General features: G+C 35.2%; 2 protein-coding genes across 18 annotated transcripts in view; both read left to right on the top strand.

The window, feature by feature from the left end:
- The window catches only part of LOC127503448 (gastrula zinc finger protein XlCGF7.1-like), a 71036-nt gene extending 68512 nt beyond the window's left edge, over positions 1 to 2524 (top strand). For both annotated transcript variants that reach the window (XM_051877282.1, XM_051877281.1), the window contains exon 2: positions 764 to 2524. In XM_051877282.1, coding sequence (XP_051733242.1) covers positions 936 to 1682 — 747 coding nt within the window. In that variant the 5' untranslated portion in view covers positions 764 to 935 and the 3' untranslated portion in view covers positions 1683 to 2524. The remainder of the gene's footprint in view (positions 1 to 763) is intronic.
- LOC127503431 (oocyte zinc finger protein XlCOF26-like) overlaps positions 1 to 14486 on the top strand; it is a 138734-nt gene that overhangs the window by 59307 nt on the left and 64941 nt on the right. For 3 of the 16 annotated variants that reach the window (XM_051877187.1, XM_051877188.1, XM_051877185.1), the window contains one exon: positions 5263 to 7489. The exons of 1 other annotated variant lie outside the window; for it this stretch is intronic. In XM_051877187.1, coding sequence (XP_051733147.1) covers positions 5263 to 6425 — 1163 coding nt within the window. In that variant the 3' untranslated portion in view covers positions 6426 to 7489. Of the gene's footprint in view, positions 1 to 12; positions 55 to 643; positions 764 to 3168; positions 3776 to 3866; positions 3987 to 5262; positions 7490 to 8093; positions 8226 to 8549; positions 8670 to 9717; positions 11109 to 14486 lie in introns of those variants that run through there. 12 more of the 16 variants (XM_051877206.1, XM_051877189.1, XM_051877186.1 and 9 more) reach the window with 12 other exon arrangements.

Genomic DNA, 14486 nt, shown 5'->3' with positions numbered 1-14486 from the left:
TCACTCTTTCAGTCAGTGAAGCCGCTCCTACAGCCGTTCATGAGAGATTAAAGGGTTAGTTCACCCAAAAATGAAAATAATGTCATTTATTACTCACCCTTATGCCGTTCCACACCCGTAAGACCTTCGTTAATCTTCGGAACACAAATTGAGATATTTTTGTTGAAATCCGATGGCTCAGTGAGGCCTGCATAGGGAGCAATGACATTTCCTCTCTCAAGATCCATAAAGGTACTAAAAACATATTTAAATCAGTTCATGTGAGTACAGTGGTTCAATATTAATATTATAAAGCGACGAGAATCGTCCATCACTATATAAGTTGTTATTTTGTTTTTTTGGCGCACCAAAAATATTCTCGTCGCTTTATAATATTAATATTGAACCACTGTACTCACATGAACTGATTTAAATATGTTTTTAGTACATTAATGGATCTTGAGAGAGGAAATGTCATTGCTCCCTATGCAGGCCTCACGGAGCCATCGGATTTCAACAAAAATATCTTAATTTGTGTTCCGAAGATTAACGAAGGTCTTACGGGTGTGAAACGGCATGAGGGTGAGTAATAAATTACATTATTGGGTTATTTTTGGGTGAACTAACCCTTTAAATGTTGGGGAATATTCCCATCTTCCCACAGGAGAAGAAGAAGCAAGCAGAAGGAATTACTCCAGGAGAAACTACTGACATACTATTGTAAAGATGGAGATTAAGGAAGAACCCTGCAGAATAAAACATGAAGATACAGAGGAACAAATAGGTTGGTGTTTTCTCTTTAATCACTGATGAGGAACATTAAGATGAAAACTGACGTTTAACAATACATCTAAAACTAGATACTAGTAGACTCAGTATTAAACTATATTTTGCTAATTTGGGGCTCCCTGATTTGTTTCTAATTTGTCCATCGTCAATTGAACCATGGGAATTTAATGTTGATTTTAGACCCGATGGAAGTGAATGAAGACAAACAGCATCAGATTCATAAACCTCATAATTTCACAAATGAAGATGGAAACGCAGTCGTTTCGAAGAAAAAGAATTCCACACAAAAAAAAGCTGTAAAAACTGGAGTCAGAGGATCTTTTACCTGCCTTGAATGTGGAAAGAGTTTAAAACATAAATCAAACCTTAGGAAGCACATGAAAATTCATATTGGAGAAAAAAAGTTCATATGCACTCAGTGTGGAAAGAGCTACAGACATAATGGACATTTAAATGAGCACATGAAAGTTCACACTGGAGAAAAACCGTTCACATGCACTCAGTGTGGAAAGAGTTTCATTCGCAAAAAAGTTCTCAAAGCGCATCTGCGCCGTCACTCTGGAGTGAAGTCGTTCAGCTGTGATCAGTGTGATAAAACATTTGTTGTGGAATCAAACTTGAGACAACACCTTATAGTTCATGCTGCTGTGAAGCCTCATGTTTGTTCTTTTTGTGGAAAGAGTATTTCACGACTGCAACATTTAAAAGAGCACGAGAGTACTCATACTGGTGAGAGACCTTATATTTGCTCTGACTGTGGGAAGAGCTTCACTACATCTAGCAACCTAAAAAGACACCAGAGGATTCATACTGGAGAGAAACCGTACAAGTGCTCACACTGTGGACAGAGTTTCATCCAACTAACTAGTTTACATTATCATAAGAAAAAGCTCTGCACGAAGGTGTCTAAATGAGCAAATGAGCAAAATTACTCACAAATAATACACATACAAGAAAATAATTTGACATTCAGATTCAGCAAAAGCTGAAATTTGTTTCCATAGTGATTTAAGAGTGTAATTTGCTAAAATTTGTAGTGAAGTTTTATCATTTGTCAAAGAACATTTGGCAGGGTCAGTAATATTTCATGTAAAACTATTGTTGCTGTAAAATGTGATTTATGAAGCGATGTTTTGTTTCTTTGTAGAGTTTAATTATTTTCATTAATTGTGCATGAGCACAAATAGAAATGATACGTTGCAGACATATTGAAAAGGCTTTCTTGCGTCTTTTGACGCATTTAAAGAAATGCTCTGTACATTTGGACACTAAGAGAAATAAAAATGAGCCTTGAAATGTGACTTAATGAATAAACTTGTTTACATGAAATCGAGGGAAACCACATCAGCTTCACACGTGCAATCATGTTAAAATCACATTTCAAATATGTGAAACGTGGTTTTGCAACATTCTCATGGTGAAACCCAAAATTCATGTGTTTTTTCTGCAAGGGTAAACATTGTATTTAATATTGAGCAAGGGTGTACTAATAAATAATACTTTACATTTGCAGTTGAAATTTCCACTGTACAGTGTTGTTTACTGAAAGATACCCTGCTTTCATTGGTTTACTACACTAGTCAACATTTGAAGTGGATCAAAACCTTTCATCAAAGTTGTCCTAAAACCTTCTTCTTAGGACAACTTTTTTGATCCACTTCAAATGTTGATTACTGTATAAGACAGTGTCATTTGCTCAGTCTTTGCTCACAGACAGTGATCTCTTATATTCACTGTATTAAAGGACTGTTCATCATTTGGACTGATGTCATATTTTTATTAATACCACTGCCTAGTTTGATGAATACATTTAAGGGGTGTAACGATATCAGTTTTAAAGTCAAGGTTAACTTTGGGATGTTTTCGGTACAGCTGTGGAAAAAAAATAACATAACAAAAAAATAAAAAATTGTATTTAATCTTTCTAATAAGATTGTTACTGAACAAACTGTGGTTCTTACAAGAGGACTTTGTGAAATATCATCTAGAGGTCAAAATGAACTAACTTTTAAGAGCTCCTAATTAATATGGCTTATCTTTCTAGAAACTATTTGGTAAAATTCAGATTTATTAAACTATTATTTTATTGCCTTTATCATACATTAAGCAGATTTTGTGTGGTTTTGATTGAGTTTCTATATGAAGTTAGGAGAATAGTTTGTCAGTAAATTTCCTCTTGATGGTGACATTTGTTTTCATTTCAACCACATGATGTTGAGTTCATCATGGTTCACAAAATGACTATTGAAGAGATTTTATCAGACTGTGAGTGCATTAATTTTTTTTTACTATGAGAAATCTAAATCTGACAACTTATACATGCATTAAGCTCAACCAGTGTCCAATGCAAACGAATGACTCTTAAGAGCCGGTTCATTTTACTGAATAAAAACACTTCTAAACCAGTCGGAGCGTCAGAACTGGACTGACAAATTGGGATCTCTCCTGAGAGTCCAGTCATCTTCGAGTGTAAACTAAAGGAGCCAACGGACATTAATTGATTATTAATGTCCTTCTTTAATTGATTATTTTACTTTACAACTTTCATTTTCTCTTTACCGCGACACATTGTCTGTTATCTAAATAAAATTAAAAAAAAAAATTCCCATCACTGGAGTTCCGCCAATAGAGGGCGCTCGTGCAACCGAAGCAATGACACACATCCGAGTCTAGGAGAAGAAGAGAAGTGAATGAGGGAAGGGAACATAAATATGTCAAGTGGAACACAGCCGTTCATTCTGCGCTAAATCTGCTGTTTTTAGACTGAGTACATTCATTTTATCATTTATTAGGAGAAATCTAAATCAAAACGACTAAACGAATCAGTTCATTTAGTGAATCACTCAGAAATCAATAAAAATGAACTGACTGATGTTGTACATTACGGCTGTGAAACGTAAACTCGTTACTGATTTTTTTACATTACAATTTGTGAAGATTACGAGTTTTCGTTTTTTCATTTTATGTAGTGAAACCTGGTAAACGGAGTTTCAAAATCAGATCCAAAGTAAGAGCAACATAAAAATCAGCTAGAGGAGTAGACTTGTTACTAAACAATGAGAGTTTAAATGCTGGGGAATATTCCCATCTTCCCACAGGAGAAGAAGAAGCAAGCAGGAGGAATTACTCCAGGAGAAACTGCTGACATACTATTGTAAAGATGGAGATTAAGGAAGAACCCTGCAGAATAAAAGATGAAGATACAGAGGAACAAATAGGTTGGTGTTTTCATTCATTCTCTTTAATGATTGATGAGGAACTTTAAGATGAAAACTGACATATCCTCCTGAGACCCAGGCATAGACTTTTTTTCCTCTGTAGAGGACATTATATTTTATTGAGTTTCTCTGAGACCATATCCCCCGGTTTCACAGACTAAAATGCAAGTTTGAGCTGTTTTAACTAAATGCAACTTGTACTGACACATCTTAAAACATGTCAGTGCCATTGTTTTGTCTCAAGATGCACACCAGTAATGTTTTTTTTTTTTTTTTTCTAGTGAACATTTATAAAAGCTTCTTAAATGCCCTAATTGAACCAAGGCCTAATCCTGGCTTAGGCTAAGCCCTGTCTGTGAAACCGGGCCTATATCTCACAGTTTTAAGTCTGGATGTCCTGTAAAGAGCACATTAGTGGTTTTCAGAGATATCAAATGACATTTGATATCTCATTGACTGAATGATCAAATTAAGATTTCTTATGGAAATATGATAATATTTTGTAATTATCACTTAAATCTGAGTAATTTTCGAATTTATCATAAATAAGCATCTCAAGAAAACATTATGGGGTTTCAAATCAAAATATGACTTTCTGTTACGAAACAGGGCATTGATTTCATACATGTCCTCTGTAGAAGACACCAGGACTTACAGCATGTTTATCAGGCATTTTGGTACAAGTCAGTAGGGAAAGAAGTTATAAATCAGTATTCCTATGAAATATGAGATATTCTTATGAAAATGTTGCCAGGTTTTTTTACTCCCATTATTAATTTTTTCATTACTCGTTGCCACAAGAACACATTAATATGCAAATTAAATAAATTGACTACCCATTTATGTCAATTTTACACAAACATAAAGTAAAACAGATCTTTCATAACGTATTTTAGAATCATCTTTATTCAAAGTTTGGTTGAAAATGGCCTGAAACCTAAAAATTGATTGGTAAATGAAAAAAATAAACATTGTTTTTGCCTGTACATGTCTTACCATGCCATTTTATTCCTGGCGTCCTCTACAGAGGACATTGCATGAAATATAAATAAAATATCTCAATTTTTATGCTCCCAACAATGTAATGACATAAAAAAAGTAAATTCACACACAAAAAAAGCTCTGTTTCTCAGGAGGATATAACAATACATCTAAAACTAGATACTTGTAGACTATCTACCTAGTAAGCTAGATTTGTGCTAAATTAAGAATCAACTTTATTTCTTTGTTTCTCATTTTTCCTTCTTTAATTTTGAGAATTTAATGTTGATTTTAGACCCAATCGACGTAAATGATGACAAACACCATCATTTCACAAATGAAGATGGAAAACTGACATATAAAAATGAAGACAAACAACATCTGCTTCAAAAACCTCATCATTTCAAAAGTGAAGATGGAAATGCAGTCGGTTCAAAGATGGAAGAGAACTTCACACAAAAACAAGCTGGAAAATCTGGAGTCAAAGGATCTTTCTCCTGCTCTGATTGTGGAAAGAGTTTCACACAGAAATCAAACCTTAAGATACACATGAGAGTTCACACTGGAGAAAGACCGTTCACATGCACTCAGTGTGGAAAGAGTTTCCTACGTAAAAGACACTTAAATGACCACATGAAAATTCACACTGGAGAAAAAACATTCACTTGCTGTCAGTGTGGAAAGAGTTTCTTACATAAAAGACACCTAAATGATCACATGAGGATTCACACCGGAGAAAAACCGTTCACATGCTCTCAGTGTGGAAAGAGTTTCAGGTACAAAAGCGTTCTCAAAAGTCATCTGAGCTCTCACTCTGGAGTGAGATCATTCAGCTGTGATCAGTGTGATAAAACATTTGTTTTGGCATCAAACTTAAGAGCACACCTTAAAATTCATACTGGTTTGAAGCCTCACTTTTGTTCTTTATGTGGAAAGGGTTTTACAGAACTGCACAATTTAAAAAAGCATGAGAATATTCATACTGGTGTGAGACTTCATGTGTGCTCTGACTGTGGGAAGAGCTACCATACATCCAGTGCCTTAAAATCACACCAGAGAATTCATACTGGAGAGAAACCGTACAAGTGCTCACACTGTGAAAAGAGTTTTTCACTCTCAAAATGCTTGAAAGTTCATGAGAGAATTCATACTGGAGAGAGACCGTACAAGTGCTTACACTGTGAAAAGAGTTTCTCTCAGTCAAAATGCTTGAAAGTTCACGAGAGAATTCACACTGGAGAGAGACCGTACAAGTGCTCACACTGTGGGAAGAGATTTGCTTGGACAGGAAACTTGAGAGATCACGAGAGAGTTCATACCGGAGAGAAGCCGCACCAGTGCTCTTCATGTGGGAAGAGTTTCAGCCAATTATCTAATCTTCAGACTCATAAGAAAAAACATTGCATAAAGGTGTCTATTGAGCAAATGTTCATGTTCAGATCCATCAGTCGCAAATAATACACTTACAAGTAAAACATTTGACATTCATATTAAGCAAAAGCTGGATAATTTGCTAAAAATTAGTAGTAAAGTTTGATTGTTTGAAAACGGTAAACGTTTGAAATGTAAATGACTAAAACCACTTATGGATGTAATAAAATGATGCATGGAAAAGAAACTGTAGGCAGTCTTAGTGAGTTTGATTCAGACATTGATCGTTTGTGTTGTTAATTACATAATGGAGTGAACAGTTTAGCACTGCTGCAGTTCATTTTACAGTTTCCCCTGCATTATTTTGATTATTAGAAATGAAAATTGATTATTTGTCAAATTCGAATGAGGTTTTAGTCATTTTGAACAGTATGAGTGAGTTTAATTCGTTGATTGATTGATCGTTCAGTCTGGTTAATGATTTAATGCAGTGAGCACTGCTGTAGTTCATCACAACACTCTCCAACAGCAGAATTTTAATTCTTTTAAGTCTAATTTCTGGTCAAATTAGAATGATATCTTACTTTTATAGATCACTTGTGATTGGATTTCCTAAAGATATGGCCTGACTTTTGATCTTTTTGGCTCTTTGATCGCTGTCTTCATCTTATACCTACCTACAGGCAGTAATATGGGCTGTAAAAAGATGGACTAAAAAAGCAGAGCGGGGTTTACAAGCCTGCTTCGATTGCACTGACTGGAGTGTTTTTGAAGCTGCTGCCACCGATCTGGTCGAGCTCACAGAGACATCATACATCAGTTTCTGTGAGGATATATGCATTCCTTATCATTCACTAATGATAACCATGGTTTACTGGGAAACTCAAGCAGCGTTGTCAAACCAAAGAGGATGCTTTCAGAAGTGGGGATAAAATCTTGTATAACCAGGACAGAAACAGAATAACAAAGGAGATCAGAGTGGCTAAAAGAACAAAAACAACAGTTTTTAGACATCTTTCCAGCAAATCCAAGTTTGATGTGAATTTTGTTAGTTAAAATTAGAATTAATTTAGATAGGATTTAACACTACTTGCTTAACGTTGTTTTGTATATATTGTTTGATGAAAAATAAAACCAAAAGCTGAAGCTTTTTTATGGTGTCATCAGTGTCTTCACGAATACAATCACTACACTAAACTGACAGTGACAGCCATTAACCTCATTATTATTTTATCACTATACGTTTGCATAAATGGGCGAACATAATCACCTGATTTGGTAAACGTGAGCAGTTATATCTGCATTAAGTGCCCAGTTTGTGCTTGGCTAAAATTTTAATTAAATACTTACATTTACAAAATAAGCGTACAATAGTGGAAATAAGCCTTTAAGGTCTACGTTTAATAAAAATGTTAATTAAATGAAAATGTCTAATGAAATTACAACCTCATCAATATCTTTTCAGCTTCTCTCGGAACTGAATTGAAGAATTGATAGTTTAACAGTACTGGTAATATAGAGCTCATTTCTGATAAAAACACCACTTTTGAGAAGATAATGACTAAAATACCATAAATAAATAACAGTAGCCTACTGTACAGTATAGGCTAACCGTCAGTTAATTCGTTTTGTTTTTAATTTGCCCTTCTTTAATTGATTATTTCACTTTACAACTTTCATTTTCACTTTACCGCGACACATTGTTGTCTAAATTAAAAAACAATTCCCATCACTGGAGTTCCGCCAGTAGAGGGCGCTCATGCAACCGAAGCAATGACACACATCTGAGTCTAGGAGAAGAAGAGAAGTGAGCGAGGGAACATAAACATAAATATGTCAAGTGAACACAGCCGTTCATTCTGCGCTAAATCTGCTGTTTTTCAGACTGTGAGTACATTCATTTTATCATTTAGTAGGAGAAATCTAAATCCAAACGAGTCAGTTCATTTAGTGAATCACTCAGAAATCAATCAAAATGAACTGACTGATGTTGTACATTACGGCCGTGAAACGTAAACTCGTTACTGTTTTTTTTTTTTTACATTACAATTTGTGAAGATAAGTTTGTGTTTTCATTTTATGTAGTGAAACCTGGTAAACACGGTTTTATCAGATCCAAAGTAAGAGCAACATAAAAATAAGCTAGAGGAGTAGACTTGTTACTAAACAATGAGAGTTTAAATGCTGGGGAATATTCCCATCTTCCCACAGGAGAAGAAAAGGCAAGCAGGAGGAATTACTGCAGGAGAAACTACTGACATACTATTGTAAAGATGGAGATTAAGGAAGAACCCTGCAGAATAAAAGATGAAGATACTGAGGAACTAATAGGTTGGTGTTTTCCTTCATTCTCTTTAATGACTGATGAGGAACATTAAGATGAAAACTGATATATACTCCTGAGACCCAGGCATAGACTTTTTTCCCTCTGTAGAGGACATTATATTTTATTGAATTTCTTTGAGAACATACATCTCACAGTTTTAAGTCTGGATGTCCTGTAAAGAGCACATTCTGGGCTTTTCAGAGATATCAAATGACATTTGATATCTCATTGACTGAATGATCAAATTTAGATTTCTTATGGAAATATGATAATATTTTGTAATTATCACTTAAATCGGAGTAATTTTCGAATTTGTCATAAATAAGCATCTCAAGAAAACATTATGGGGTTTCAAATCAAAATATGACTTTATGTTACGAAACAGGGCATTGATTTCATACATGTCCTCTGTAGAAGACACCAGGACTTACAGCATTTTATCAGGCATTTTGGGGAGACACATGTTCATAGGGAAAGAAACTATATATCAATATATGAAATATGAGATATTCTTATGAAAATGTTGCCAAGTTTTTACTACCATTATTACTTTTTTCATTACACGTTGCCACAAGAACACATTAATATGCGAATTAAATAGATTGACTACCCATTTATGTCAATTTTACACAAACATAAAGTAAAACAGATCTTTCATAACATATTTTAGAATCATCTTTATTCAAAGTTAGGTAAAAAATGGCCTGAAACCTAAAAATTAATTGGTAAATGAAAAAAGAAACTGTACATGTCTTACCATGCCATTTTATTTTCTTAACTGATTCCTGGTGTCCTCTACAGAGGACATAGCATGAAATATGAATAAAATATCTTTTTTTCTCAATTTTTATGCTCCCAATAATGTAATGACATAAAAAAAAAATAAACAAATAAATTCACACACACAAAAATGCGAGGATATAACAATGCATCTAAAACTAGATACTAGTTGACTCAGTAGTAAGCTAGATTTGTGCTAAATTAAGTATGAAATTTATTTCTTTGTTTCTCATTTTTCCTTCTTTATTTTTGGGAATTTAATGTTGATTTTAGACCCGATTGAAGTGAATGAAGACAAACACCATCATTTCACAAATGAACATGGAAAACTGACATATAAGAATGAAGACAAACAACATCTGCTTCAAAAACCTCATCATTTCAAAACTGAAGATGGAAATGCAGTCGGTTCAAAGACTGAAGAGAATTTCACACAAAAACAAGCTGGAAAATCTGGAGTCGAAGGATCTTTAACCTGCTCTGAGTGTGGAAAGAGTTTCACACAGAAATCAAACCTTAATAGACACATGAGAGTTCACACTGGAGAAAGACTTTTCACATGCACTCAGTGTGGAAAGAGTTTCCTACATCAAAGACATCTAAATGACCACATGAAAATTCACACTGGAGAAAAACCGTTCACATGCTCTGAGTGTGGAAAGAGTTTCCTACATCAAAGACACCTAAATGATCACATGAGGATTCACACCGGAGAAAAACCGTTCACATGCACTCAGTGTGGAAAGAGTTTCAGGTACAAAAGCGTTCTCAAAAATCATTTGCGCTCTCACTCTGGAGTGAGATCATTCAGCTGTGATCAGTGTGATAAAACATTTGTTTTGGCATCAAACTTAAGAGCACACCTTAAAATTCATACTGGTTTGAAGCCTCACTTTTGTTCTTTATGTGGAAAGAGTTTTTTAGAACTGCACAATTTAAAGCAGCATGAGAATATTCATACTGGTGTGAGACTTCATGTGTGCTCTGACTGTGGGAAGAGCTACCATACATCCAGTGCCTTAAAATCACACCAGAGAATTCATACTGGAGAGAAACCGTACAAGTGCTCACACTGTGAAAAGAGTTTCTCTTACTCAAAATGCTTGAAAGATCACGAGAGAATTCATACTGGAGAGAGACCGTACAAGTGCTTACACTGTGGGATGAGTTTTGCCCGGACAGGAAACCTGAGAGATCATGAGAGAGTTCATACCGGAGAGAAGCCGCACCAGTGCTCTTCATGTGGGAAGAGTTTCACCCAGTTATCTAATCTATATACTCATAAGAAAAAACATTGCATAAAGGTGTCTATTGAGCAAAGTTAATGTTCAAATCCATCAGTCACAAATAATACACTTACAAGTGAAACATTTGACATTCATATTAAGCAAAAGCTGGATAATTTGCTAAAAAATTAGTAGTAAAGTTTGATTGTTTGAAAACGGTAAACGTTTGAAATGTAAATGATTAAAACCACATGGATGTAATAAAATGATGCATGGAAAAGAAACTGTAAGCAGTCTTAGTGAGTTTGATTCAGACATTGATCGTTTGTGTTGCTAATTACATGATGGAGTGAACGGTTTAGCACTGCTGCAGTTCATTTTACAGTTTCCCCTGCATTATTTTGATTATTAGAAATGAAAATTAATTATTTGTCAACTTCAAATGAGGTTTTAGTAATTTTGAACAGTATGAGTGAGTTTAATTCGTTGATTGATCGATCGTTAATCTGGTTAATGATTTAATGCAGTGAGCACTGCTGTAGTTCATCACAACACTCTCCAACAGCAGAATTTTAATTCTTTTAAGTCTAATTTCTGGTCAAATTAGAATGATATCTTACTTTTATAGATCACTTGTGATTGCATTTCCTAAAGATATGGCCAGATGTGCAGTTTACCAATAATAAACATTAGAGTGACAGCACTAGGAACACCCACAAGCGTCTTTACAGTACAGTACAGAGACTAGCGACATACAGAATTCACACTGGAGAAAAACCGTTCACATGCACTCAGTGTTGAAAGAGCTTCAGGTACAAAAGCGTTCTCAGAAGTCATCTGCGCACTCACTCTGGAGTGAGATAAAAAAAAAAAAAGATTCCAGCATCGATATTTCACCAATGTTTTACAATAAAAAATGTCACAAAACAAGTCCATTAAGGCTTTTAAGTCCAAAGGCTTACACATTTAGGAAAATATTGATAAAATATCATATGTTAACATCACATTTCTGAGCATTTCTATTAATTTTCCTTGAAATAATGCAATGATTGTGATCTGAGGATGTTTTAGCGATGTCTCTGTCTCTCTATACTGTTATACGTTCAGCCAGAGCAACAGAGCTCGAGAAAGAAACAGGAGTTATAGGCCTTTATCACACTTCCGCGTTCGAAAAGCGGAAGCTTCAAGTATTAGCGTAAAAAAACTACATAAGACATAACAAAGATAAGATACACCAAAAATAATTTTTTGATTCAGTTTTTGTTCTAACATTCTGTTTTCCTGTAAATTATTGTGCAACAGTCTGACACACCGAACTGGAGTTTTTAAGTTAAATGTCTGTGTCTCTGATTTGCAAACTAAACCTTTGTCTCAAATATTCACACATTCACACGTTTAATCAATGTCTGATTACAGCAATCAACCCTCATCAATATTCTTTCTGCTTCTCTCTGAACTGAATTGAAGAATTGAGTTTAACAGTGCTGGAAATATAGAGCTCATTTCTGATAATAACACCAGTTTTGAGAAGATAAATTCATTATTTGTTTGTCATTATTTAGAGCCTGCTGCAAGAAAGTTTTCGAACATAAATCTCTCTCTCAGATAAAACATTCTGGGAACAATTAATGTAACATTGTATCATTATTTCATACAAACCCGATTCCAAAAAAGTTGGGACACTGTACAAATTGTGAATAAAAAAGGAATGCAATAATTTACAAATCTCATAAACTTATGTTATCTATATTCTATTGTGAATAAAATATATCAAATGTTGAAAGTGAGACATTTTGAAATTTCATGCCAAATATTGGCTCATTTTGGATTTCATGAGAGCTACACATTCCAAAAAAGTTGGGACAGGTAGCAATAAGAGGCCGGAAAAGTTAAATGTACATATAAGGAACAGCTGGAGGACCAATTTGCAACTTATTAGGTATAAAAAGAGCCTCTCAGAGTGGCAGTGTCTCTCAGAAGTCAAGATGGGCAGAGGATCACCAATTCACCCAATGCTGCGGCGAAAAATAGTGGAGCAATATCAGAAAGGAAAAGAAAATTGCAAAGAGTTTGAAGTTATCATCATCTACAGTGCATAATATCATCCAAAGATTCAGAGAATCTGGAACAATCTCTGTGCGTAAGGGTCAAGGCCGGAAAACCATACTGGATGCCCGTGATCTTCGGGCCCTTAGACGGCACTGCATCACATACAGGAATGCTACTGTAATGGAAATCACAACATGGGCTCAGGAATACTTCCAGAAAACATTGTCGGTGAACACAATCCACCGTGCCATTCGCCGTTGCCGGCTAAAACTCTATAGGTCAAAAAAGAAGCCATGTCTAAACATGATCCAGAAGCGCAGGCATTTTCTCTGGGCCAAGGCTCATTTAAAATGGACTGTGGCAAAGTGGAAAACTGTTCTGTGGTCAGACGAATCAAAATTTGAAGTTCTTTTTGGAAAACTGGGGCGCCATGTTATCCGGACTAAAGAGGACAAGGACAACCCAAGTTGTTATCAGCGCTCAGTTCAGAAGCCTGCATCTCTGATGGTATGGGGTTGCATGAGTGCGTGTGGCATGGGCAGCTTACACATCTGGAAAGGCACCATCAATGCTGAAAGGTATATCCAAGTTCTAGAACAACATATGCTCCCATCCAGACGTCGTCTCTTTCAGGGAAGACCTTGCATTTTCCAACATGACAATGCCAGACCACATACTGCATCAATTACAACATCATGGCTGCGTAGAAGAAGGATCCGGGTACTGAAATGGCCAGCCTGCAGTCCAGATCTTTCACCCATAGAAAACATTTGGTGCATCATAAAGAGGGAGATGCGACAAAGAAGACCTAAGACAGTTGAGCAACTAGAAGCCTGTATTAGACAAGAATGGGACAACATTCCTATTCCTAAACTTTTGAACAGGATGAAAATGTACACATTTTTCTTATTTCGTTTAAATATCATTTTTTTTCATTTAGTACTGCCCTTCGGAAGCAACAGAAGATACTTGCATGTTTCCCAGAAGACAAATTAAGTACAATTTACCTTGATCTTCAAATTCAAAAAGTTTTCACCCCCGGCTCTTAATGCATCGTGTTTTCTTCTGGAGCATCAGTGAATGTTTGAACCTTTTTTATTAGTTGTGTTTGAGTCCCTCAGTTGTCCTCAGTGTGAAAAGATGAATCTCAAAATCATTCAGTCACTGCTGGAAAGGGTTCAAATATGCAAAAAATCCTTGAAATCTTAAGAATCTGCAGGACCTGGAGGATTTTTCTGAAGAACGTTGGGTAGTTTAACTGTTCAAGACAAACAAGAGACTCATGAACAACCATCACAAAACAAACAAACAGTCGTAGATCATTCAGGTAACCACACACAGTATTAAGAATCAATGGTTCACATACTTATGAATGGGGTTATTTTAATAAATTCAGCTATTATTTTTGTCTTATGGATTATATGTAAACATATTTTATGTAAAATATCTTACTCAGGACAGTACTAAATAAAAAAGAACATGCATTTTGTATGATCTCTCTTATTTTGTTAAAATTTTTCACAAATTCTGCAAGTGTTTCACATACTTTTTCTTGCAACTGTAACAAGAAAACAAAGAAAGAGCAGGCCAGCAGTATTAATGCATAGACTTCAGTATGTTAGACCTCTGAGTTTTATGTCTAATAGTTTTTCATCTTTGTTTGACATTAATTGGGAAATTAAGCACTCGTAACCATAGTTTGTTCAGAACTGGAGATTGTGGGAAGGTCAGAATGCCCCAAATTTAAGAATGATGTTGTTTATGTTG

The sequence above is a fragment of the Ctenopharyngodon idella genome, chromosome 21, assembly GCF_019924925.1.
Source record: "Ctenopharyngodon idella isolate HZGC_01 chromosome 21, HZGC01, whole genome shotgun sequence".
NCBI lineage: Eukaryota > Metazoa > Chordata > Actinopteri > Cypriniformes > Xenocyprididae > Ctenopharyngodon > Ctenopharyngodon idella.
Note: the sequence above shows the minus strand (reverse complement) of the source record. Positions and strands in the feature narration are given on the sequence as shown.